At 41.2% G+C, this 27,469-nt stretch overlaps 2 protein-coding genes across 2 annotated transcripts in view; both read left to right on the top strand.

Moving 5' to 3' along the window:
- The window catches only part of FNDC7 (fibronectin type III domain containing 7), a 31,363-nt gene extending 18,811 nt beyond the window's left edge, over positions 1–12,552 (top strand). The window contains exons 10-13 of the mRNA XM_061119968.1: positions 365–619; positions 3,155–3,415; positions 6,396–6,425; positions 12,521–12,552. Of these exons, the coding sequence (XP_060975951.1) occupies positions 365–619; positions 3,155–3,415; positions 6,396–6,425; positions 12,521–12,552 (578 nt within the window). The remainder of the gene's footprint in view (positions 1–364; positions 620–3,154; positions 3,416–6,395; positions 6,426–12,520) is intronic.
- A 5,199-nt stretch (positions 12,553–17,751) lies between these two features.
- STXBP3 (syntaxin binding protein 3) overlaps positions 17,752–27,469 on the top strand; it is a 54,980-nt gene continuing 45,262 nt past the window's right edge. Inside the window, exon 1 of the mRNA XM_061121255.1 lies at positions 17,752–17,886. Within this exon, the coding sequence (XP_060977238.1) occupies positions 17,838–17,886 (49 nt within the window). The 5' untranslated portion in view covers positions 17,752–17,837. The remainder of the gene's footprint in view (positions 17,887–27,469) is intronic.

Below are 27,469 nucleotides of genomic sequence, written 5' to 3'. Positions count from 1 at the left end.
CATTAATTACCCACAGCCAGTTAGTGAACTTCATTCTTGGGGAAAGCACTTGCTATATACAATGATGTTAAATAATATATCAGAGAGAATGAGATTTTGCTTAACAAAAGGACATTTTTAAAGTTCTTAAAAAATTTTTATTGCAGTATAGTTGATGTTCAATGTCATGTAAGTCACAATACAGTGATTCACAATTTTTAAGTTGTGTTCCATTTATAGTTATTAAGGATATTTTAATTAACAGTTAAAGGTTTGAGGAATCTAGGATACTGACTAAAACAGACAGAATACCATGTTTGGTTGTTTTTCACATATAACCCTTAGTGGAAATAAATTCCCAATGTTTTCTTTTTCCACATTTGAGCGCCGTGCTGCTCAGCCAGTCTGATGGTAACTCAGGTCACTCAATCAGTAATCAACGTGAGCTGGACTGTTGGGAGTGGGGCCCTAACCTATGTGACAGTTCTGCAGTCACAAATGGGACAGTCAAAGTGTCACACCCATCAGAACCACTGCCTCCTGGGATGCATCGCATGCGGCATCAATTACACAGTGGCAGTAAAAGCAGTTAGTGCCACTGGGTTGACTGCGGACTGCGCCTACCAAAGTTATTCCTCTAGTAAGTGAAATTTAGACTCTAGTTCTAGAGTATCAACAGGGACCTTGACTATTATAGATCCAGACATAGCCCTTCCATCTCATTTAAAAGCATGCTGCCTCTCCACCAAGCTTGCATGGTAAATTCAGATTACTTTCTAAAATGTTTGCAATTTTCCTCTTGATTCTTAACCTCAAAGCTTCAGAGACTTCTGTTGGTGCATGCTGAGTCACTTCAGTTGTGCCCGACCCTTTGCGACCCCCTGGACTCTAGCCTGCCAGGTTTCTCTGTCCATGAGACTGTGGCCCTGTATCCTGCCAGGCTCTTCTTTCCGTGGGATTCTCCAGGCAATAATACTGGAGTGGGTTGCCATTTCCTCCAGGGATCTTCCCAACCCAGGGATCAAATCTGTGTCTCTTGTCTCCTGCATCTGACGGGTGGTGCCCTGTTGGTAGTTGGTGAATGAACTCCCTGGTAACAAGGTTCAAGTGTACTTTCTCTCAAAGAAGGCCTGGTTTTTATATGACCTAGCTACTTGCAGCACAGAATAACTCAGTCTGGCAGAGTTTTCAGAAAGCATTTAGATCACATATTCTATTTTACTTGAATTTTTTGTTTCTCAATATTATTGTGCTACAACCTCTCTCTTCTAAACCACTCCAGCTTCTTCTATGGTATCTTGTTTTAACAGGCTTCAAGAGTATTTGCATTTTGTTCTTCACAAAGACCAAACAATTAGGGAATGGCAGGGGAAGTAAGGAGTGGTACAGGGTTAGCAAATAAGAATTCACTGGTATGATTCTTGTCCACTACTGTGGCTGTTTAGAGCACTGTTTCAGAAAAAAACAAAAAAACCTCTCAAGATTAATGGGATGCCTCTCAGGCTTAATGGGAGCGTGAGTACCACAACCATTTAGCTGCATCTGTTCTGCGGCATGGGGTGGGAGAGTTGTAATATAGTTTTCATAGGACTTCCCTGGCTGTCCAGTGGTTAAGACTTTATGTTTCCACTACAAGGGGCTCAGGTTTGATCCTTGGTCGGGGAACTAAGATCACATATGTCTTTCGACCAAAAAAAAAAAAGAAAGAAAGAAATTAAAAAATAAAATTTTGCCATCCCAAAGGTAGTAGAGTGAGTCTTCAACTTAGGAGTCTAAAGATATGGCTTCTTAAACTGTCCTGCCTTATCTTATTCCCTGATTCTGTTTCCTCATTGGTAAGAGAAATAGGAATGATTACGATGTGAAAGCATTTTAAACCTGCTGCATGCTATCTGCTAAGTTGCTTTGTGTGCATTTGTTAGTCACTCAGTCATGTCCAACTCTTTGCGACCCCAAGGACTGTAGCCTGCCAGGCTTCTCTGTCCATAGGATTCTCCAGGCAAGAATACTGGAGTGGTCACTTTAGTTGTATCCAATTCTTTGCGACCCTATGGACTGTAGCCGGCCAGGCTCCTCTGTCCATGGAATTCACCAGGCAAGAATACTGGAGGGGTAACCATTCCCTTTTCCAGGGGATTGTCCCAACCCAGAGACTGAATCCAGGTCTTCTGCATTGCAGGCAAATTGTTTACTATCTGAGCCACCAGGGAAGCCCAGAACACATATGTAATCTGCTTTATAATTTCTTTAATTAGACTTGCTGCCTAAATTCTCACCTTGATATCTAGTTCTAGAAATATGATCTACTGCTTACCTTCACATCTAAAAAACCTTTTTTAAAAGAATGAATCAAAGGGACCTAATTATCTGTAATTGATTTTTAAAATTATTATGCAATAACATCTTCATTTTGTGTACTGAGGAATCCACCATTTGACCCTAATGAGTGGCCTGCTCAAGGTATTCAGTAAAGGAAAAAGGGAAAGTACCCAGTCACCTAGCACAGATGAAGTGTGGACCAGCAACAAGGATCATGTTACTCAGCTCAGCAAAATTTAGGTCTTTTCAACTAAAGCTGAATGCAGTTAATTATATCTAAATTGAATCCCACTAAAATCATTATGGGCTTTCCCAGTGGCTCAGTGGTAAAGAATCTGCCTGCAATGAGAGAGACTTGCAGGAGATGCAGGTTCATTCCCTAGGTTGAGAAGATCCCCTGGAGTAGGAAATGGCAACCCACTCCAGTATTGTTGCTTGGAAGATCCCATGGACAGATGAGCCTGGTGGGCTACAGTCCATGGGGTTGCAAAGAGTCAAACATGACTTAGTGACTAAACAACAACAAAAATCATATTATGGGTACTATGGGTAGGATGTTATGAAGGATCTTGACAAGGATTCTGTGTATTTGACTCATAAAGTTTGAGTCATATACCCTTCGTATCTGCCAAGTACTTGGACTCACCATTGTTCTCTATTGAAAACTCACGCCCCACCTCACCCTTACACATGTATCTCTAATCATGTGGCCCAGTACAGAAGGAACTTGATGGCCCCTCAAATCTTGCTCTAATCAGTTGTTATTTAGAGTAGGACACTTACACTGTTTCCCATAGTAACAGAGGCTAGGTTTGTGGTGATGATGAAATAGTGATGTGTTTGTTTTATCCTTCAGGTGCCTGCTGCCCTTTGGGGGTGAAATTATATAGGCTGGGCCCTAATGGCATCCGGATCCACTGGCAGGCCTCCAGGGGCTCTGCCAATTACAGCACCGACCTCTATGGTTCCAAAGGCATTTTCACATGTGCCCCAAGCGCTGGCCTCAGTTTCTGTGATGTTACGGAGATACCCTGCGGGGATGTGTATACCGTGATGGTCTCACCAGTTGCTGAGACAGGACTGAAGCTTACTTTCTGTCCAAAAAAAATATATTCAGGTAGAGAAAGTTATGACCCTTTATTAAAAACTAACCCTTGACTCAATCTGTGAATGAAGGCTAAGAGCAATCACACTTTGCTATGTAGGAAGATCAAAAAGGGCATGACATTTCTACATCCTATAGGCAGATTCTGGCAACAGGGGACCCCAAGCTCCTTTGGAATTGTGATGCTTTATTATAATTTGATTTGGAGGTACTCCTTTCATCACTGTCCCTCTCTTCAGAAAAAGGACCAGATGCTTGCTTAAACAGTAAAACAGATTTAAAACAATTTTCTGCTTGAGATTTGAAGATAGGTTTTTACCATGGTTAGAGGTAATGACAGACAACATGGAATATTTGAAATTAAGAGACTTGAACCTTCATTTGCACAGATTCAGACTTATGATTGAGGGAGAGTTGGAGGATCAGAGAAAAACAAATTTATAAATCATAAGCTAGGTTTGGAAATATGAGTGGGCAGACAGTCTGTGATCAAAAAACATGACTGTCAGCAACTGCCATTTCACCAGAGCTGACAGAAAAAGATGAGCAATTCTCCTGCTCTGTATTCCAGCACCTTCAGTTACCTTGCCCAGGGCATTGTCATATTTTTTTCATATATTTATAAAATAAAGAGATGGTGAGGTCCTATAACTCTGCAGGGGAATGCCGGAAGAGTAATAAATGTTGGCTTAGAAAGCTTTACTAGTAACCAGAATCTAAAATTTCCAGTTATGTGTAGGTGACAAGAAGGTTCAAGACGGCTCCTGGTGATGGAACAAGGCCAGTTCCTCTTCAGGGGGTGTTCTCACTATCCTTGGCTGTCATGCTCTGATTCCTTGCTTTTTCATTATCTCGTCCAGAGGACAAGCTGGCCCAAACACATGGCCCTATGAGAAGGGACAGGAGTAGGTTGTTGGGTTGAAGATGAGCTCTGAGGAAGCAGAGCCAACAGGTCAATAATGATACTTCATTGTATTTGCATAATGCTTCAAAATTTATCAAGTGTTTTCACACTCAATATTTCACTGAATGCTCAAAATAACTCTATAAGTTCAACAGTTTTATTTTCTTCAATTTATAAGTGAGAAAACTGAGATTCAAAGGCTCCCAAATCTCTACCTATAACCCTTCTCTTCTGATCGCTAAATCCATATTCAAACATGTTACCTCTGCTTAGAGATACACCCTAGGCATTTCAATCCTTTAAGACCAAAAGGAATTTCTGATCCCATGCAGTTTCTGATCTCCCATCATCCTTGTTTCAGGTATTCATGCCTGAAAACCCTGGAGTCAGCTTCCCCTCTCCCTCACCTCCCATATCTAGTAGTCTCCAAGCTCTGTTCTTTTCACTCCATGACGGTTTCTAAATCCAACTTCTTCTCTTCATTCCTATAGCTACTTCAGTACTTCAGGGTCTCACTACCTCTCCCTTATACTATTACACCAGTCCTGTCTTCCTGCCCTCTTACCAGTTTTCATACTATTGCTAGAGTTATTCCTGGACACGGACCCAATTGTCTATCTTTCATGCTACAAAATTCTCAGAAGTTTTCCATTGCTCCATAGGATAAAATACAGACCTCTGAGCATGGCATTTAACATCCCTTACAATCTGTCCCCCTTCTATCTTTCTATACCTGTACTAACAGAAATTTAATGTAAGTCTGAAAATTTAAAATTTTCTAGTAGCCACATTAAAAAAGTAAAAAGAAATAGTCAAAATTAATTTGAATATATTTTAGTTAATCCAATATATCCACAATATTCTAATTTTCAACATGGAATCGATATAAAAATTTTGTATTTTTTCCATAGTAAGTCTTCAAAATCTTGTGTGTGTTTGTTTAACACAGCACATATCAGTTTAGACCAGCCACATTTGGAGTGCTCATAGCTACATGTGGTGAGTGGCTACTCTATTGGACAGTACAGTTCTCGGCTCATTCCCCAACATCCTTACTGAGAGGACTGTATTCTCTAGTCACATGGAGTCATTCACACCCCTCTGCCCTTACCACACACACATACCATGCCACATTATGCTTCTGGGCTAATGCTGCACTCCTCGCTTTGTCTGGAATTCTGCCCTGCCTCAACCAAGGGAACTCTACCAACCCAAATTCCCCCTCCTCTGTGATGTCTTCTCCAGTTCTCATAGGCTGAGTTCATCTCTCTCTTTCTTTTATGACTCCACAGCACACATTATTGTCACCACACCATATTTCTGTGAGTTGAAGGTCTGTAATTTTTGCTAAATGGTAATCTCTTAGACTCTCAGTACTTTGCACATAACTGTTACCGTATATATATTTTAAGTTAAAAAACAAGAATGAATAAAAGAGTTCATGTGTTTCTCTATGATAATACAGCCAGTAAGTAAATGACTGAAGTCTTTGCTTCTTCTTCTAATTCATACTCACAATTTAACCTTTAGAGAGACATTTTCTCTGATGGTTTGTTAGTTGGAACTCTAATATCCTTTGGTGGGGTACCATCTCAAGCCTATAGTCTTTGCCCTTTAGTAAGGGTTGGGTATCCAGACTCAGGTTAGGGAATCTATCTTTGCTCTGGCTCCTTGATAAAAACCATGAATTTGGGGGAAGTTTGTTGGTTTTGTTTTTTGGTGTTTCTTTCCGCAATATCAGTAATGCCTTAATCTTATAATTAAGATGATATTGTAAATGATAACAATGATTAATATTTATTGAGTGTTGTGTGCTAGCCACCATTCTAAGGGCTTTATGTGCATTAGCTTGACTGATCCTTATAACAACCCTATGAGGTTGGCATTCTTATTCTTGTCACCTAACAAAGTGAGGCACAGAAAAGTGAAATGACTTATCCAAGTTGACACTGTTAGCAGGTGTCTCCTCTTATTACACAAGCTGGTTCTTATTCATTCTTTGTTCACTTTCCTATTATTCTTTCTTAAATTGTATCTCAAATACATCAATGAATCTGTTTTAAATGCTTGTGTTTTTATTTATTACAGTAACCTGCTCTGGAAGTACACTTGGAATGGGTAAGTCATTTTTCTCATGGATAAAATAGAAATTTTTTGTTGCTCTTTCAGTTCAGTTCAGTTCAGTTTGGTCTCTCAGTTATGTCTGACTCTCTGCAACCACATGGACTCCAGCACGCCAGGCTTCTGTGTTCATCAACAACTCCCAGAGCTTACTCAAACTCATGTCCATCAAGTTGGTGATGCCATCCAACCATCTCATCCTCTGTTATCCCCTTCCCCTACATCCTTCAATCATTCCCAGCATCAGGGTCTTTTCAAATGAGTCAGTTCTTCGCATCAGGTGGCCAAAGTATTGCAGTTTCAGCTTCAGCATCAGTCCTTCCAATGAATATTCAGGACTGATTTCCTTTACGATGGACTGGTTGTATCTCCTTGCTGTCCAAGGGACTCTCAAGAGTCTTCCCCAACACCACAGTACAAAAGCATCAATTCTTCAGTGCTTAGCTTTCTTTATAGTCCAACTCTCACATCCATACATGACTCCTGGAAAAACCATAGCTTTGACTAGATGGACCTTGGTCAGCAAAGTAATGTCTCTGCTTTTTAATATGCAGTATGGGTTGGCCATAGCTTTTCTTTCAAGGAGCAAGTGTCTTAATTTCATGCCTGCAGTCACCATCTGCAGTGATTTTGGAGCCCAAGAAAATAAAGTCTGTCACTGTTTCTACTGTTTCCCCATCTATTTGCCATGAAGTGATGGGACCAGATGCCATGATCTTAAGTTTTCTAAATGTTGAGTTTTAAGCCAAATTTTTCACTCTCCTTTTTTACTTCCATCGAGAGCCTTTTTAGTTCTTCTTTGCTTTCCACCATAAGTGTGGTGTCATCTGCATCTCTGAGGTTATTGGTATTTCTCCCGGCAATCTTGATTCCAGGTTGTGCTTCATCCAGTCCAGCAGTTCTCATGATGTACTCTACATATAAGTTAAATAAGCAGGGTGGCACTATACAGCCTTGACGTACTCCTTTCCTGATTTGGAACCAGTCTGTTGTTCCATGTCCATTTCTAACTGTTGCTTCTTGACCTGCATACAGATTTCTCAGGAGGCAGGTCAGGTAGTCTTGTATTCCCATCTCTTGCAGAATTTTCCACAGTTTGTTGTGATTCACACAGTCAAAGGCTTTGGCATAGTCAATAAAGCAGAAGTAGGTGTTTTTCTGGAACTCTCTTGCTTTTTTGATGATCCAATGGATGTTGGTAATTTGATCTTTGGTTCCTCTGCCTTTTCTAAATCCAGCTTGAATATCTGGAAGTTCACGGTCCAAGTACTGTTGAAGCCTGGCTTGGAGAATTTTGAGCATTATTTTGCTAGCGTGTGAGATGAGTGCAATTGTGTGGTAGTTTGAGCATTCTTTGACATTTCCTTTCTTTAGGATTGGAATGAAAACTGACCTTTTCCAGTCCTGAGGCCACTGCTGAGTTTTCTAAATTTGCTGGCATATTGAGTGCAGCACTTTCACAGCATCATCTTTTAGGATTTGAAATAGGTCAACTGGAATTCCATCACCTCCATTAGCTTTGTTCGTAGTGATGCTTCCTAAGGCTGACTTGACTTCGCATTCCAGGATGTCTGGCTCTAGGTGAGAAATCACACCATCGTGATTATCTGGGTCATGAAGATCTTTTTTGTATAGTTCTTCTGTGTATTCTTGCCATCTCTTCTTAATATCTTCTGCTTCTGTTAGGTCCATACCATTTCTGTCCGTTATTGTGCCCATCGTTGCGTGAAATATTCCCTTGGTATCTCTAATTTTCTTGAAGAGATCTCTAGTCTTTCCCATTCTATTGTTTTCCTCTGTTTCCTTGCACTGATCACTGAGGAAGTCTTTCTTATCTCTCCTAGCTATTCTTTGGAACTCTGCATTTAAATGGGTATATCTTTCCTTTTCTCTTTTGCCTTTCACTTCTTTTCTCAGCTATTTGTAAGGCCTCCTCAGACAACCATTTTGCCTTTTTGCATTTCTTTTTTTTGTAGATGTCTTGATCGCTGCCTCCTGTACAATGTCACGAACCTCTGTCCATAGTTCTTCAGGCATTCTATCAGCTCTAATCTCTTGAATATATTTGTCACTTCCACTGTATAATCATAAGGGATTTGATTTAGATAATCAATGGTCTAGTGGTTTTCCCTACTTTCTTCAATTTAAATCTGAATTTGTCAATCAGGAGTTCATGATCTGAGCCACAGTCAGCTCCCAGTCTTTTTTTACTGACTGTATAGAGCTTCTCCATCTTTGGTTGCAAAGAATATAATCAATCCAGTATTGACCATCTGGTGATGTCCATGTGTAGAGTCTTCTCTTGTGTTGTTGGAAGAGGGTGTTTGCTATGACCAGTGTGTTCTCTTGGTAAAACTCTACTAGGTTTGCTCCTGCTTCATTCTGTACTCCAAGGCCAAATTTGCCTGTTAGTCCAGGTATTTCTTGACTTCCTACTTTTGCATTCCAGTCCCCTATAATGAAAAGGACATCTGTTTTAGGTGTTAGTTCTAGAAGGCCTTATAGGACTTCATAAAAACATTCAGCTTCTTCGGCATTAGTGGTTGGGGCTTAGATTGGATGACTGTGGTGTTGAATGGTTTGCCTCAGAAACGGACAGAGATCCTTCTGTTGTTTTTGAGATTGCACCCAAGTACTGCATTTCAGACTCTTTTGTTGTCTATGATGGCTACTCCATTTCTTCTAAGGGATTCTTTCCCACAGTAGTAGATATAATGGTCTTCTGGATTAATTTCACCCACTTCAGTCCATTTTAGTTCACAGATTCCTAAAATGTAGATGTTCACTCTTGCCATCTCCTGTTTGATTACTTCCAATTTGCCTTGATTCATGGACCTAACATTCCAGGTTCCTATGCAATACTGCTCTTTACAGCATCAGACTTTACTTCCATCACCAGTCACATCCACAACTGGGTGCTGTTTTTGCTTTGGCTCTGTCTCTTCATTCTTCATTGTTGTTCTTTAGGGTGACTTAAGTCAGAATCAAAGCTGACTCTTCAATTAGAGAGGCAAATGCTTTCTTTCTGTGATTTAAGGGGTTCCTGCTCTCCTCTTGTATAACTCTTTCTCCCCTCTTAGGTTGCTTCCCCTCAGATTCCACAAGTGGAGAGGAACTCCACTGGATTCTGAAATTATTTCAGTCTTCCAGGGTCCCACAGGAAAATAAAAATATGCTTCAGAGAAGCAACTGGTTCATGCCTCACTTGAGAGAGTGGCTCCCAGCCCTGCTGTACATTGAGTCACCTGGAGAGCTTGAAAGTAATCGATCTGTTGTTGTTTTTCAGTCAGTAAGTTGTGTCCGACTCTTTGAGACCCCAGGGACTGTAGCCCACCAGGCTCTTCTGTCCATGGGATTTCCCAGGCAAGAATACTGGAGTGGGTAGCCATTGCCTTCTCCAGGATCTTCCTGGAGATCTTCTTGACCCAGGAATCAAACCTAGATCTCCTACATTGCAGGAAGATTCTTTACCATCTGAGCCACCATGGAAAAGCTTCTTAGGTGATTCTAACATGTAGCCAAGGCTGAGAACTGCTGCTTTAGAGCAGAGCTTCTCAAAGCTTACTGTGCATAGAAATCACCTGGGGTCTTATTAAACCAGATTCTGATTTGGTAGGTGTAGCAAAGATTTAAGATTTTGAACTTCTGACAAGGTCCAGGTGATGCTGGTGACACTGATGCTGCTGGTCCGACCACACTTTTGGTAGTCGGGTGTTAGAATCTGTTAACAGCCTGCAGAGTCCTAAGATGTCTGCTTCCAGTTTGCATGGGTGGACATGGCCAGTAGAGGTAAATGGGTGGTGAAAGGGCATCTGGAGTAAAGGTAACCCTCGCTGCCACTCATATATGCTCAGGACTGATCCCCTCTAGGCTATTCTGGGGGCCTGATGGGGGCTACTCTTGGCTTGGGGCTGTGGAGATGATCACAGAGCTGTGTGTGCTGACCCAGTGAGTAGCATGTGGTGCTTCAGGAGGAATCTTTGCTACCATCTTCTAGGAGGATTGCTTGATGTGAGGCCTTGGGAATACCCCGAGGGAATATTATAAAACCCAAACTACAGACGGGACATGTAAACACACACAACACACAACACACACACACAGTCAGACATGGCTGACTTCAGAGGATATAAGAGAAAATGAAGCCTTCCTACCAGCAAACCCCACTGGATAGCCTTCCAGCCTGGGCCAGCTCCCTTCCAACACCTCCTTCCACCGGTAGGACACATGCTTCTCTTTGCTGCTGGTTCTCTGTTTCCTCTCCCAGTCCATTACTTCTCTGAGCACAGAAGACACATGTTTTCTAATTCTTGCCCCACCTGCTGTTGCTGTCTAATCACTAAGTCGTGTCCAGCTCTTTGTGACCCCATGGACTGTAGCCCACCAGGCCCCTCTGTCCATGGGATCTACTGGATAAGAATATTGGAGTGGATTGCCCTTCCCTTCTCCAGGGGATCTTACTGACCCAGGGACTGAATCTGCATCTCCTGCATTGGCAGGAGGATTCTTTTCTGCTGAGAAACCGGGGGAGCCCCACGAGCAGTTCTGAAATAAGAATAATCCCTATTAATTTTTAAAGGGTTACTGTTTCCAGTGATAACAGGGAAACAGACCTGGCTTATTGAAAATAAATGATGAGAAAAGTTCTAAATTATAATTACTTGAAAAAAACTCCCGAAGAACTAATGACCATAAGCTCTGGTCTTCAGTAAACTGTACATGGACCAAGGTCTGCATTCTTGGACCATCTTTCCAGTATTATGGTGGTTTTAATTCAATATTTCTCCTGAGCCACAGAGGGGTAGTAGAAGTATCTTGGGGATCCCTAGGAGGTGAAGAGTGGTGTATTATATATTGGTCTTCCCTAAGATTTTGTTAAAGAGATGATACTTAGAAAAAAAATGCTTGAAAACCATCATTCTTAGACCTTGCTATTCGAGATCACCAGAAACCTTGTTCAAAATGTATAGTTTTAGGCCCCATGCAGTTACTAAATCCCCAGGTGATTCACATGCATATTCAAGTTTGCGGGTTACTGCTTAGGTAGTAGTGCTCAAACTGGCGTGTATCAAAATCTCTTGGAGCAAAGGATGTAGGGACCTATGCAAAGGATGTAGGGACCTATGCCTGCTGAAGTGGGCCCTTGTGTTTCTATCAGGTTCCCATGTTATTCTAACACTCTCCAAGTTTGAGAAGCACTGCTCTAGGTCACTGCTGTCCACTTCCTATGTCCCTCTGGGCTGGCCTTGATTATTACTTCTCCTTTCTTAGCGAGTTTCGGTCTTCAACCTAAAGAGATCTGACCTTTTCTTTAAGAGATTGTTGTAGAAATTCTGCAAGACTCTCAAAAATGATTATTTGGGGGTCTCTACATCATATAGAATTCACTGTATTAAGGGAGAAATTCTAAATTGCTGTCCAGTTTCAGCATTTCTCCTCTCTATACACAGGACTAGTCAGAGTAGGTCCCTAGCTGGCATGGGGCCTCTAGATACGCTAAGGGAAGCTTTGGGAATCTTGTTGGTCTAGGGCTTTTGGTCTTGCTTAACTCTTGGATTATCCTAAAGCTTTTCAACAGCATGAATGGGTTTTTTAAGAGACAGACCTGGGTTCAAATCCTGCCACTGTCCCTTTCCCTTAGGCAAGGTGCTTCAATTCTAAGTACAGGTTTCCTCATCTGAAAATTGGAACAAACTTATCGTAAGATGTTATGAAGATTAAAGGAGATATAAATTGTTAGACCCAATGACAGGCTCAAAGTAAGCTCAGTGAAATAAAAGACTTGGGGGTGGAGAGGAAAGTCCTTTGTCTTGGGTCAGTAGTCTGAGGTCCAAGAGACTCGGGGAAGATTCATTTCACAAAGCAGAAGACAGAACATCCTGGTTACTTAGAACCTGATGGTCAGTTTCTTCTTGCCCTTTGAATGGTTCAGTTTATCTTACTTTTCTGCTTACTTGCTGTGAAGTGCTGCAAAAATAGCATTTCAAACCGAAACGCTAATCTGAACCTCTGACATCTGAGGGCTTTTTAACTTAAGAAAATGTCTTCATACTAATGCATTTTGTGGCTTCCTCCCTTCCTTGCCTTTTCAGTGATTTACAGAGGGAAGAGAAATGTGGAATGACACAGTAAACCATGGATGAAAACAGAGACTTGACTAGTGAGTAATTTAAATTGAAATGTTATAATTCAAAGGCAAAGTGTTATTTTTTTCTTTGCTTTAAAAATTTCTTCCCATATCTTTTGCAGAGGTTCCTTAATTGTTAGTGTGATTAGAGTTGGAAAATGTCTATTAGAATACAAAATGCCTCTAGGATAGGACAAGCTCTTTGGCCTTTAGAAGAACTGCTCTGACTCCACTTCCTGAGTTCCAGGTCAGGTGTGTCCTCAATGGCACAGGAGTTCAAGATCTGCTGCAGAGAAGACTCAGGGGAGAAATTAATCCAGAAAATCTTGTGAAAGGCTGCCAGAGTGAGCCAGCACACTGGGAAAGTCCTGGAGATGTGAAAGGTCTGCGTAGCATAAATTCTTGGAGATTTCTTACACCCAGACATAGTAGAGACTACAACACACCCACTTCATAAGTGTTTCAGCCACCCAGCACTTGCCATGCAGCTCTCTAGCCATTCAAGAGTTGGAAGCGTCCATTCCCAAAGAAGTCAAAATCAAGCCACCACACGTTGACTGCACTCATCCAAAACAAAACTCAACAAGGACTTTGGCTGAGGCTGGATAGCAGCAGCTGCCAGGGCCACCTGTAGGAAATAACACCCTCATCTAAATTTAGGAGGAGGAAAAAAAAATAATAATAAAGTTAGGAGGAAGCCGAGCCACTCGCAGGCTTTTCCAAGTGAAAGAAAGCATCATGTGTTGACACCTCTGTGTGAGTGTCTGGGAAAGCAGAGTTGCTATCCTGTTACCGGAATGATTGTAGTCATGCTTTTGAATAAACAAAGACTTCAGATGGAGGGACAGTCAGGGCCAGAGACCCAAACTGTGGCAGACTGAGATACATGCATCTTTGGAGAGAAGGACCATTGATCTTGTTGGCTCTATTCCTCACTCACACTGTAATTGCTCCTTTTTTTTTGGAGAGAAAAGGCAATGATAAATCTGTTGTACCTAAAAAAATATTGTCCTTCGAGTGCCAGTAACCTTATTAAAAGATAGTGCAAGCTGGACTTGTGTAACACACGTAACTAAAGTGTTTGCTCCCCAGAAGCCTAGCTGTGGAACTAAGACTGTCTGTAGTTAGGAACAACCATAGAACTCTGCCCAGAGGGAATTGGAGCATGGAATTAGGCTTGAGGTACACTGGGAGGGAACAGCAAACTTCCTTTTCTATGTCTGCTTTCCCTTTCCGAGTGAGACTGAGATACAAATGTGCCACTGATGAGATACTCAAGAGCATTTGCACTTGAAAAGATGGCAAATCAAAGAACTTAGATTCCAGAAAAATAGAAATCGCTGAGTCAGACAAGTACACACAGAAGGGGGCCGAATTTAGTTCACTTTTGTTCCTAAATACCAGTGGATGAACAGGAGTCGGACTAGGTGCATTGACATCAGCTGGGGAACTCATTATTTAATACAGACTTCCTGGTACCATCCCCTGGAGATTCTAACTCAGCAGGTTTGGGACCAGACCTGGGAATCCATACTTTTAACAAACTCACCAAGTGTTTCTGCCATGTGGCCAAGTTTGGGAACCTTAGACTTGAATTGGCCCCATTCTTCCTTGAAGCAAAATTTCAGCGGTAGGAAGCTGAAACATGTTAAAAGATAAACTGAGGCATGTAAAACATTTTAAGAGTTTATTTGAGCAGAAATTGATTTGAATTCAGCAGCACCAAAACCGAAATGATTTAGGAGTACTCTACTGACAGGAGCTGGGGGCAGGGGTTGGTGGGAGAGGGGAGACTTTTACTGAAAAGAGGTGGAAACAAAGCAAGGATATTACTTGACTGGCTATAAAACCAATAGCTATGTAGCTATAGTGGTTGTCTTATTTGGGAAATCCTAGTTGGCTATCTGTGATTACTTGTCCTTAGATTTTGATTTCTTAACATTGACACATAAAAACTTAGGTTTTGGTTTGTTCACAAAAGTGGCTAAGGTATTAGAGCCACCTCAGTCTAATGGCCTCCTTGTTTGATTAATTTAACAGAAGCTAGGGGGCTGTGGCATGTGACGAAAGATTGGTGACGAGATCTGAAGGGATCAGAGTGGGTCCGTGCCCTGTGAGGGGACCATGAATGAACTGGGGCAGTGTTCTGGGTTGTATTTCAGAGCCCATGACAGACTGTGTGCTGAGCCCAGTCTCTGGCAGTGTGTGCCCTCTGATAAGAGTTGTGTCCATGACTGACTGGAACAGGCAAAGAGCCGAGGGCAAAAGCCAAATGGAAGGTCAGGATCCCTGGTCCCAGGTCACTAGGGGGCTGCTGGGACCAGTACACTCATACCCTGTAAATACCAGAATACAGAAAAAAATGAAATGGCTGTCTCCTTAGCTAGGCATCTAAGTCTGGGCTGCTTTGGTCAGAATTCCACAGAAGACAATGTGGTCCACACTGGGTGAACATAAAACCAAAACACGGATGTCGCACATACTACATGCTTTTAAGTGCTTTTCCTATACTCATCCTCATAACAACTTTCTGAGCTAAATGATAATATTCCTTTATATATATATATATAACAAAAATGAGACCCAGAAAGATCAAGGAATTCATCCATGTTCTCATAGCTAACCAGTGGAAACACAGATTATCAGGGGGCCAAGTAAGTATGTAGCATTGATCAGACCTTCTAATCTATGATATTTTTATGGAAAATATTTCTCTGGGTTAACATGATTAATTGATAAATTATTAGAGAAGAAGACCTGGATATAGGATGGTGGGTGAGTGATCTGCCTTAACTCAAGAGCTTTTAGATTCAGTCTCAGTTATTTCAACTGTGTATCTATCTGCTTTACAAATTATGCAATACAGATTTTTCATCTCTGATTAGTTGGTGGATTCTGTCTTCCACTCTGCTATATCCTGTTCAGGGAATTCAAATTTTTCGTTCAATCTGTTTAGGTAAACCAACTAGAGGAGACTAGAGAGACAGCTCAGAGAGGTTATGTAAAACTAGGGCAAGTGAGGTTAGGCAACGTAGCATGATGGAAAAGCCAGTGGTTTGGGAGCCATCTTGAGATCTTACATAATTTAATGTCTCCCTCTGAATCTCAGTTTTCACATCTGTAACATTGCTGTAAAGATTATCATTTTGTTGGGTTGTTGTGAGGTTTGAGATACTATACTCACCTTCAACATATAAATGCAATGACACTGAAGTGTTTCAAGTCATACTGCTAATAAGAGGCCAATCCAGGGTTTGTGGCCCCATGACTACATGCTCCTAACGCCCACATTTGCTCCACTATACTACATTGCCACCTTGGAATCTGGCCTTCAGGAGCATGAATCACAGTTATACCCCACGTGACCCAAGTCAAACTTCCAACCCAGAAGGCCCTTTCTGTGTTACCCCTGGCACATGGTCATTCTTCTGAAGACACTTTCATTCATTCCTCATTCCTCTGTCTTGGTGTGACCCTTGAGGACAAGGAGCTTCATTTTAGAAGTATGAGTCTGTAACACGTCTTTTTTTTATGGCTGGGGGCTCAACCCTGCTATACAAAGCAGAATCTGATTTAAAATTGAAAAGGGAGAGAAATATAATGTGTGCATTTATTTAAAATTTTGAGCAGCTAAGTCTATTTAAAGTAGATTTGAAAGAGGCCAGAGCCCCAGCTTGGCCCAATTAAGTCTAGAATGGAAAGCCATTCATGCCATAGGTTTTTGCTTGAACCCATTTTACGGTTGTTTTTATCCTTCATTTTCGTTCTCTCTCCTAAAGAGCAAAAATTGCAAGTCATCTCACAGCCTGCCCTATCTGTGTGACTCAAAGCTTATTTTCCTTCCCACTGCACCACTCCTGTGCATCCTTGGCAAGTTATTTAGTTTCAGTAAGCTTCAGGTTCCTTGATTGTGAGGATTAATGAGATAATTAATTTAGCATGCTGCCTGGCATATACTAGATCCACAGTAAATGTTAGCCATTATTATTACTAGTAGTAACTAACCATTTCCACTTCCCTATGTGACCAACTCGAATTAAGACCATTGGTTCTTTGCAAATCAGTGTGAGAAAGTCTGCTTTTTGCTAGTGTATATGATGTTTATGTATGGAGAAGGAAATGGCAACCCACTCCAGTGTTCTTGCCTGGAGAATCCCAGGGACGGGGGAGCCTGGTGGACTGCTGTCTATGGGGTCACACAAAGTCAGACACGACTGAAGTGACTAGCATGATGTTTATGTTACAGTTGAGGGTCCCAGAAACTAAACTGCTTTAATTCATGATTGATAACTTATTGTTTGTTGTTGGTCTCAGGGCTTGTGGGATTTTAGTCCCCGCCCCCGCCCCATGAGTGACTGAACCCACCCACTCATCAGTGAAAGTGCTGGAATCCTAAGCACTGAACCTCCCCGGAATTCCCCTATGACTGATTACCTTGATTTCAAGTCTCAAAATAACCAGCTCAAGAAACAGATCTCTGCCTAAACTTTCCTGAAGTCTGAGCTCAGATCATCTCCTTTGTGAATCAGCAATAATTCCCCTCTTTTAAATCTAAAGCACTGATAGTCCCTTCCACATAAATTAATGTTTGTTGACTAAGTATTGTTTTATTGATTCATTTATGTATATTGTCAACATAATGGCATTCACTATTTCAACCAATATTTGCTGCCTTCAAGCATGCCAGGAACTGAGCTATCTAATTAGATTTTTAATTCTTCAGAAGTGGGTCTCTCCTTTCTTTGACTTGCCTGAAAGTCCTGCACAGTTCTGGGCACAGCGGGCTGCAGCTCATGCTTCTACATAATTATTATGTCCTTGAAAAGTGAATACATTTTTTGGAGGCTAAATTTTCTATTCGGTAGCTGACTGAGTGAAGTCTATTATAAATACCTTCTCAAAGTGAAGAATTCTTTTGTAAACCGAAGAACCCCTCTCTTTTTCATGAATCATGCGTGAATTTGAGTTTCTTAGGTGGTGTTAGCTCACAATCCGTTGGTACGGTTTCACTTTCTGACATCCCAGGACATCGAAATTCGGCTGAGAGCCTCCCGCTAGGGGGAGCGCAACTGCCCACGGAGAATTCACCCACACTGCGCAGCCTCAGTCTGGGGTTGGGCGGGAATCCCATAAGAAGCCCGTGACGTCACTTGTGGGCGTGGCCGTGGTTGTGGGCGGGGCCGTCCCCTCAGCGAAGGGCGGGGCCCGCCAGAACTCGCTCTCACAGCTGAAATAGGCTGCGAGTGGGAGGCGGCCGCTGCTCCTCCACAGCGTTTGGGAAGATGGCGCCGCCGGTGACGGAAAGGGGGCTGAAGAGCGTCGTGTGGCAGAGTGAGTGCGGTGGGGCAGAGGCTGAGAAAGGGAAGGCCAGCATGCCGGGCCCTGATTTCTTGCCCCAGACCAGCAGTATCTTGAAGAGCCGCGGTTGGCACTTGTTGCTTTGACTCCCAGGTCCCTGTTAGGATTTCTTCCTGCTTTCCTTCCCAGCCCTTGTTCTGGCGGTGCCAGAGATGGGCGGGGAGCGGGAGGACGAGGCCTTCACGCCGGCGACCGGCAGCGTCTGGGCTCTGCTCGGCCGGGCCCTGGCAGCGAAGTCCCGTCCTGGATGAAAGGCCCCCGGCCCAGCTTTTCCGCCCGAGGCCCCTGCGCTGATCTGGGCGGCGCTCCCGCCGGGGCCCCACCAGTAGGCGATGTCTCTCCACCCGAGATAATCTGAGCACTTGTGTTTCTTTATCCCGTCCCCCCGAGTCTCCCCACACTTGAGTTTCCGTAGACTGCGTATTCTGCTCATTCGTCTTAGTATCCGGGAGAGTTTTACAGGTGTACTTTATGATGCCTGTCCTTTTAAAAAAACAGACCCTTCTTTCTTTCTAGAAGAACCCACTTTCTCAAGAGTTCTTGAGAAGGGACCACGGGAATGAGTGTATCTCGGAGCAAAGTTCCCTCTTTCTTTACACTCTTGGAGCCACTCCCTTCATCTAGGGCTTCACCACTTACTGGTGACTGATACTCTGCCATTCTGCCGTGTTGTCTACAACTTTCGTAAATATCACTCCAAACCTATGTCTGCCACCTTAGAGAATGAAACCGCCAGACAGGAAGAACCATCATTGTTTGGCCTTGCTGGGTTCAAAGTAATTATGGCCCAGTAGTGGAAAGGGGTATAATATCTAATTAGTATTTCTGGTTCTGGCTTGTTGAGCAAAGAGCAGAAATAATGACTGAGTTAATAAAATTCTGGGGGTTGTAGAGTTTCTTATTTAAAATTAAAACTCCAAATCGGTAGCTGTTGTATTCCTTAACATATCAGGTACTAGAAACAAGTGTATAAATAGAATGGGGGAAAAAAGTTATGACAGATTTTTCTTAATTGGATAATTATAAGGTTTGGAGAAGGAAATGGCAACCCACTTCTGTATTCTTGCCTGGAGAATTCCATGGACAGTCCATGGGGTCACAGAGATTTGTACACAACTGAGCGACTTACACTTAACCTTATAGAGGTTACCATTTTGTTTTTCAAAATTTATATGGGTCACTTTTAAGATTTGGTAATGTTTTAAAATCACAATCGTATTTAAATATATATATATATGAAAATAGGTAATGAATTGTGTTGTGTAAATAATTTCCAAGATGGTCCTTAACATCAGCATTTATCAGGAAAAAAAAAAAAGGTTAATGTTAGTAACATTAGTGTTGATAGCATGGAAACTAGGCAAGAGGGAGTGTTCACAGATAACCAAATTTCCATCTTGTGCTGTTAAGTTGAGGTAGAACCAGGATATAAATATGGAGTGTAAGATAAAGAAGAGGGGATGATGAACGGAAGAAAGGTGTTATAAAGATTCAAAAAAATAGTTTTTGGAATTTTTGTGTAAATAGGAACATAACTAAAAGACAGGCTAATATTCATTCATCATTTAGTAAGTAGAGAAAGAGAAGTGAGAGCCTCTGAATTCTGTTAGCTAAAGAAGATGGAGTCTGAAAGAAATGAGGAAGATATCTCCTCAGAGGTAGGAGAATCATATTTGACTGGGAAAAGGTTTTGCTAGGTTTAGGGTAGTACAGTTTGATGAGGGTAGAAAGATAAGTAACTTTCAATTTACCTGCAAAGTAGGAAGAAGGGAATTAATATTTTTTCAACATTACTCTGTGCCAGGCACTATTCTTTACAAACATTAAAACTTAATAAGAATTATTATCTCTAACAGATGTTAAAGCTGATATACCTATTATAGCAGCAGCATTCTAAATAGGCAAAAAGGCAGAATAGCCCAAATGCCCATCAACTGGTGAATGGATTAATAACATGTGGTATGTCCATATAATGGAATATTATTGGGCAATAAAAAGAAGTACTGATACATGCTACAGTATTGATGATCCTTGGAAAAACTATGCCAAATGAAAAGAAGCCAGTCATAAAGAACCATATGACTCCATTCATATTAAATGTCCAGAATAGGCAAATATATAGAGATTAGTAGAAAGTAGATTTGTGGTTGCTCATGTCTAGGGAGGCTGGGGACATGTGGGAATTATGGCTAAGGAACTGGGTTTCCTTTTGAAGTAATGAGATGTTCTAAAATTGATTACAGTGATAAGCATATAGCTCTGAATATACTGAAAGCCATTTAATTGTATACTTTGGATGAGTTATATGTAAATCATAATAAAGCCATTTTTTAAAAAAAAAACCTTAAACAACTGTTAAATATAGACTTAATATTCCAACCCAGATTTTTTTGGCTGCAGAGTTTCTGTGTGACCTGTCTGTGACTTTCTACAATGTTTAAACCTAAGTTCAGAGCCTTATTTTTTGCCCAGTCTGTTTCAGTAGCCTAACTGAGCTTCCAAGCCTTGTTCTTTCTCACTCTAGTTCATCTGACGAGACTGGTTTTTCTGTAATAGTATTGAGCTATGATCATGCTGATCTCCTGCTTAAAAAGACCTACAGAGAGATACCCTGCACTTGTGCCTAAAGATCTTTTCAGACACTTAGTCTGCATTTGAAGACTTATAACCTGCTCCAGCCTACTTTTCCTAGTATAATTCCTAGTATAATATTGATGTTTGACTAGTCCTCCTGTTGACTTTTCTCAAAATCTTCTGTCTCCACATCTTGATGCCAGTTCTTCTGTCTAGAATGCTCCTCTTACTCCTATTCTTCAACTATCTAAGTTTTGGCCAGCCTTCAAGTCTCAGCACAAATGGGGCAATTACCTCCATAGCAGCTTCTCATTTTAATCCCCTGTCTCATATTTCTGTAGCATGTGTGGTTTATCCTTTGCAAATAGTGCCTTTTGTGGCTCTCTTAATAAGCTTCTTGAAGGTAGGCCCACTATTGTGTCTTTTAGAGATTTAAATTCCAAACAGTCCATGGCAGAATGCAGTGGGTAATAGTGCTTGTTAAAAGTAAAATGTTGGGGGGGGGGGGTTGGGGGGGAGGCGGGGGTGAGGGGGGACTCCCTGGTGTCCAGTGGTTAAGAATCTACTTTACAATGCCAGGGATGGCAGTTCAGTCCCGGAACTAAGATCCCACATGCTGGGGAGCAACTAAGCCCATGTGCCGCAACTAAGACCCAATGAAGCTGAATAAATAAATATTTTTTATAAGTAAACAGGAAAAAAAGTGAACAGATGAGTTCTGTAATGCCCCCAATTTATTCAGTAAATATTGAATTCCTATAGGAATACATTAATAGAAAGGAAACAAGTTCCAGTCTTCCTGAATCTTCCATCCAAGCGGGGAATAATAGAAAATAAGTGTGTAAACAAAGAATAAACATGGCTATTTCAGTCCTTGATATCTATATAAAGAAAGAGGCTTCTCTGGATAGGTAGGTCAGGAAAGGATTCTCTGTTCAGTTCGGACACTCAGTCGACTCTTTGCAACCCTGTGGACTGCAGCACGCCAGGCTTCCCTGTCCATCACCAACTCCAGAGCTTGCTCAAACTCATGTCCATCAAGTCAGTGATGCCATCCAACCATCTCATCCTCTGTGGTCTCCTTCTCCTCCTGCCCTCAATCTTTCCCAGCTTCAGGGTCTTTTCTAACAAGTCAGTCCTACACATCAGGTGGCCAAAGTATTGGAGCTTCAGCTTCAGTATCAGTCCTTCCAATGAATATTCAGGACTGATTTCCTTTAGGATGGACTGGTTTGATCTCCTTGCAGTCCGAGGGACTCTCAAGAGTCTTCTCCAACACCACAGTTCAATAGCATCAATTCTTCGGCGCTCAGTTTTTTTTATAGTCCAACTCTCACATCCATACATGATTACTGGAAAAACCATACGTTAGACTAGACAGACCTTTGTCAGCAAAGTAATGTCTCTGGCTTTTTAATATGCCGTCTAGATTGGCCATAGCTTTTCTTCCAAGGAGCAAGCGTCTTAATTTCATGGCTGCGGTCACTGTCTGCAGTGATTTTGGAGCCCAAGAAAATAAAGTCTGTCACTGTTTGCATTATTTCCCCATCCATTTGCCATGAAGTGATGGGATTGGATGCCATGATCTTCATTTTTTGAATGTTGAGTTTTAAGCCAGCTTTTTCACTCTCTTCTTTCACCTTTATCAAGAGGCTCTTTAGTTCCTCTTTGCTTTTGGCCATAAGGGTGGTGTCATCTGTATTTCTGAGGTTATTGATATTTCTCCCTGTAATCTTGATTCCAGTTTGTGCTTCATCCAGACTGGCATTTCACATGATGTACTCTGCATAGAAGTTAAGTAAGCAGGGTGACAATATAGAGCCTTGACGTACTCCTTTCTTAATTTGGAACCAGTCTGTTGTTCCATGTCTGCTTCTAACTGTTGCCTCTTGACCTGCATACAGAATTCTCAGGAGGGAGGTCAGATGGTCTGGTTTTCCCATCTGTTTAAGAATTTTCCACAGTTTGTTGTGATCCACACAGTCAAAGGCTTTAGCATAGTCAATGAAGCAGATGTTTTTCTGGAACTCTCTTGCTTTTTCTTATGATCCGGTGGATGTTGGTAATTTGATCTCTGGTTCCTCTGCCTTTTCTAAATCCAGCTTGAACATCTGGAAGTTCTCAGTTTGCGTACAGTTGAAGCCTAGTTTGGAGAATTTTGAGCATTACTTTCCTAGCATGCGAGGTGAGTATAGTTGTTTGGTAGTTTGAACATTCCTTGGCATTGCCTTTCTTTGGGATTGGAATGAAAACTGACCTTTTCCAATTCTGTAGCCACTGCTGAGTTTTCCAAATTTGCTGGCATATTGAGTGCAACACTTTCACAGCATCATCTTTTAGGATTTGAAACAATTCAGCTGGAATTCCGTTACCTCCACTAGCTTTGTTCATAGTGATGCTTCCTAAGGCCTGTTTGACTTCATATTCCAGGATGTCTGGCTCTAGGTGAGTGATCACACCATTATGATTATCTGGGTCACGAAGCTCTTTTTTGTATAGTTTTTCTATGTATTCATGCCTTCTCTTTTTAATATCTTCTGATTCTGTTAGGTCCATACCATTTCTGTCCTTTATTGTGCCCATCTTTGGATGAAATGTTCTCTTGGTATCTCTAATTTTCTTGAAGAGATCTCTATAGTCTTTCCCATTCTGTTGTTTTCCTTTGTTTCTTTGCATTGGTCACTTAGGAATGCTTTCTAATTTCTCCTTGCTATTCTTCGGAACTCTGCATTCAGATGGATATATCTTTCCTTTTGTCCTTTGCCTTTCACTTCTCTTTTCTCAGCTTTTTGCAAGGCCTCCTCAGACAACCGTTTTGCCTTTTTGCGTTTCTTTTTCTTAGTGATGGTTTTGATTACCACCTCCTGTACAGTGTCGTGAACCTCCGTCCATAGTTCTTCAAGCACTCTGTCTATCAGATCTAATCCCTTGAATCTATTTGTCACTTCCACCATATAATCATAAAGGATTTGATTTAGGTCATACCTGAATGGTCTAGAAGGCTTCCCTTGTGACTCAGGTGGTAAAGAATCTGCCTGCAATGCGGGAGTCTGGGTTCGATCCTTGGGTTGGGAAGATCCCCTGGAGAAAGTAAAGGCTACCCACTCCAGTATTTTGGCCTGGAGAATTCCATGGAGGAGTCCATGTGTCCCAAAGAGTCAGACACAACTGAGCGACTTTCACTTTGACTTTCATTTTTGATGGTCTAGTGGTTTTCCGTACTTTCTTCAAGTCTGAATTTTGCAGTCAAGAGTTCATGATCTGAGCCACAGTCAGCTCCTGGTCTTGTTTTTGCTGACTGTATAGAGCTTCTCCATCTTCAGCTGCAAAGAATATAATCAGTCTGATTTAGGTATTGACCATCTGGTGATATCCGTGTGTAGAGTTGTCTTTTTCTGTTGTTGAAGAGGGTGTTTGTTATGACCAGTGCATTCTCTTGGCATTAGTCTCTTAGCCTTTGCCCTGTTTCTCTGAGTAGGTAACATTTGAGCTGAGACCTAAAACATGAGAGGGAATCAGCCTTTAGGGACTACATTAAAACCCCTTTTAAAAATTTAATGTTTCGAGTACAAAGGGCTGCATTTATTTACAAAACTAATTCCTGTATGTAACACCAGTAAAAATTTATAGTGCTTGGTATTGCTCATTTGCCGTTTTTTGTAACCCACTCCAGTGTTCTTGCCTGGAGGATCCCAGGGACGGCAGAGCCTGGTGGGCTGCCGTCCATGGGGTCGCACAGAGTCAGACACAACTGAAGCGACTTAGCAGCAGCAGCTGTAGGGGAGTGGTAGCAAGGCTATCACTGATAAAAGATTTTAAATAAAAATTTGATGAAGTTTATTTGAAAAACACAGCAGAACAATAGTAACTAAGTAAAGCAAGTTGAAGCCACTTAACGGTATTTTATTTTTCCTTATTCAGTACAGCCTGTTATAAACAATAGTCTAATGTCTATAATTTACCTTGTATATTTTAGAGGAAATGTTGGAGAAAGTGAAGCTTGAAAAATTACAGATCAAAGTAATTTGTTTACAAATTAAAATCGACACCTTAAATTATAAGCTTTTTGCTTTTCATGTTTTTCTTCTAGTCCTTATATACCTTCAGATACATTTTTTATTCTTGGTCATTTTGTTGCTTCATTTTTTTAAATGCTTAACATTGACATAACTCTTTCCTCTTCCTTCATAATCTTTGTAATTAGTATTTTTAATCATTCTTAAATACCTTGATGTGGCAAAAAATTTCGATAATAGAAAAGACTGTAATATAAAATTAATCTTCATCCCTACCCAGAGCCCAGACTCCTTTCCCAGAGACAGCCACTCAGGTTTTTTATAAATTCCTTGAGAACTTATTTTTCCCAAATATAGGGCTTCCCAGGTGGCACTCATGGTAAAGAATTTGCCTGCCAGTGCAGGAGATGCAAGAGACTTGGGTTCAGTCCCTGGGTCAGGACGAATCCCCTGGAGAAAGAAATGGCAATCACCCAGTATTCTTGGCTGGGAAATCCCATGGACAGAGGAGTCTGGTGGGCTACAGCCTGTGATGTCACAAAGAGTCAGACACAGTTGAGCATACATGCACGTGTGTATACACACACACACACACACACACACACGGGCATGTAGAAAATACTTTTTTGTTTTTCTGTTTTAATCTGTTATCTTTATGGCTTTTTTCATTCTGGTTACTTCTTTATCTTGTAACACAATTTTATCCTTTTTTGAAAATTTGCAGAATCATGTATTCATTTAAACCAATTTTTATTAAGTGCCACCCCTGTTCTAGGTGTTTATTCCTTTTGTTGTTGTCCAATCAATAAGTCATGTCCGACTCTTTGAGACTCCATGGACTGCAGCACAGGCTTCCCTGTCCTTCCTTCACTATCTCCTGGCGTCTGCTCAAATTCATGTCCGTTGAGTCCATTCGAGTTGATGCTATCCAACTATCTCATCCTCTACCGCCCCCTTCTCCTTTTGCAGTCAGTCTTTCCCAGCATCAGGGTCCTTTCTAGTGAGTCAGCCCTTTGCATCAGGTGGCCAAAGTATTGGAGCTTTAACTTCAGCTTCAGTCATTCCTATGAGTATTCTGGGTTGATTTCCTTTAGGATTGATTTGTTCTCCTTTGCGTTGGTTTGTTCTGCTTGCAGTCCAGGGAACTCTCAAGAGTCTTCTCCAGCACCACAATTCAAAAGCATCAGTTCTTCGGCGCTCAGCCTTCTTTGTGGTCCAACTCTCACATTCCTACATGACTAATGGAAAAGCCCTAGCTTTGACTGTATGGAACTTTGTTGGCAAAGTGATGTCTCTGCTTTTTGATACACTGTCTAGTTTTGTCATAGCTTTCCTTCCAAGGCGCAAGCGTCTTTTAATTTCATGGCTGCAGTCACTGTCCACAGTAATTTTGAAGCCCAAGAAAATAAAATCTGTCACTGTTTCCACATTTCCCCCTTTTGTATTCATATTCCTTGACCTCCTGGAATTCACAGTTCAGTGGGAGGAGACAGGTATACAGGTACTAAGTACTATGTTAGCAGCATGAAGAAGTTTCAGAAAAAGAGAAGAAAAAGAAATTTTTTCCTCTCTGGAACTGCATTAGGGAAGACTCCAAATAGAGGGTAACATTGAAAGGTAGTAGGTTTTTGCCAGATAGGGAAGTCTGAACTAGGACCCAAAGGCATCAAAGTATGTGATTGTTTATGGAATAATTCCTTTTGTTTGAGTACAGAATATTTATTGCAAGGAATAGGGGGATGAATGCTATAAAAGGTAGGTTGGAGCTAAATTGTTTAAAAATGCTCTAGCAGTGGGAAGCCATTAGAGATGAAAAGTTTGTCTTCCTCCTCCAACAGCAGCTGTCAGCATTTTGGGGACTTATTAGAACAATGCTGAAAGGAAGTCATTTTTTGTTCCTAAAGTTTTCACTAAGTGTAATGCTAGTATAAAGTGTACAATTGCTAAATGTATAGCTGGATAAATTTTTATTTATGTAACTACCACCTCTATGAAATGTTAATCCCAGAACCCTTCTGATTATACATTTGGCATTGCTGATGCCATACACTACTTTGTTAGTTCTCCTTTCATTTTTTCCATCAGTATTTTCACATCCTCTTTGGTGTTACAATTTAAAATATATTTCACTTCATATGTAGAAGAAATAGAAGAAGAAAAGTTAGGGTAATTGGTATTAATAGGTCATTAATTGGGTAGCATTTGGACTGGTGGAAGATTAATTTAGAGATTGGGTGAAGGCCAGTTGATGGAGGATGTTGAATGGTAGAATCTAGATTTTATTCTGAGGTAACAGAATTTGAGAGAATTTTGAGGTGGGTATTGAAGTGACAGGGCTGTGCTTCAGGAAGAGGACTCTTGACTGCAGTGTGGAAAACGTACTGGGGAAGGTAAAGGGGTTAGAGGTAGGGAGCAGGAAATCCAGATAGGAGATTACTGTAGTAATTCTGTGAGAGAGAGTAAGAATCAGGGCATTGGTAGTGATGATGGCAATCACCAGAAAGAACAATCGATACTGCCTAGTGATTAGAAATGGAGAAAAGAGAAAATAGCTGAAGACAATGACTAAGAAGATGACAATAAAACTCATAGAAGTGGAGACATCTAGAGCAGTTTTTAGGGCATTTAATCTCAATTTGAGGCATGTAGCTGCTTAAACCTGTATTGTGTAATTGAAAGAAGTAAAAGGAAAGATGAGAATTTGTGGAAAAATGAAGGATTGCTGTGGGTTAACAGGAAATAGGGAGAAGTTGGTCAAAGAGTACAAGCTTCCAGTTCGAAGATGACTAAGTTCTGAGGATCTAATGCACAGCATTGTGGTTATAGATAAAAATACCATACTATATAATTGAGAATTGCAGAGAGAATAGATCATACATGTTCTCACCCCAAAAAAGAAATGGTATATGGAGTGGTGGAGGTGTTAACTAACACAGCAGTTGTAATTATAGTGCAATGTATGTGTA

The sequence above is a fragment of the Dama dama genome, chromosome 20 (genome assembly GCF_033118175.1).
Source record: "Dama dama isolate Ldn47 chromosome 20, ASM3311817v1, whole genome shotgun sequence".
Lineage (NCBI taxonomy): Eukaryota > Metazoa > Chordata > Mammalia > Artiodactyla > Cervidae > Dama > Dama dama.
The sequence above is the reverse complement of the archived record's forward strand: the minus strand, read 5'-3'. Positions and strand labels throughout refer to the sequence as shown.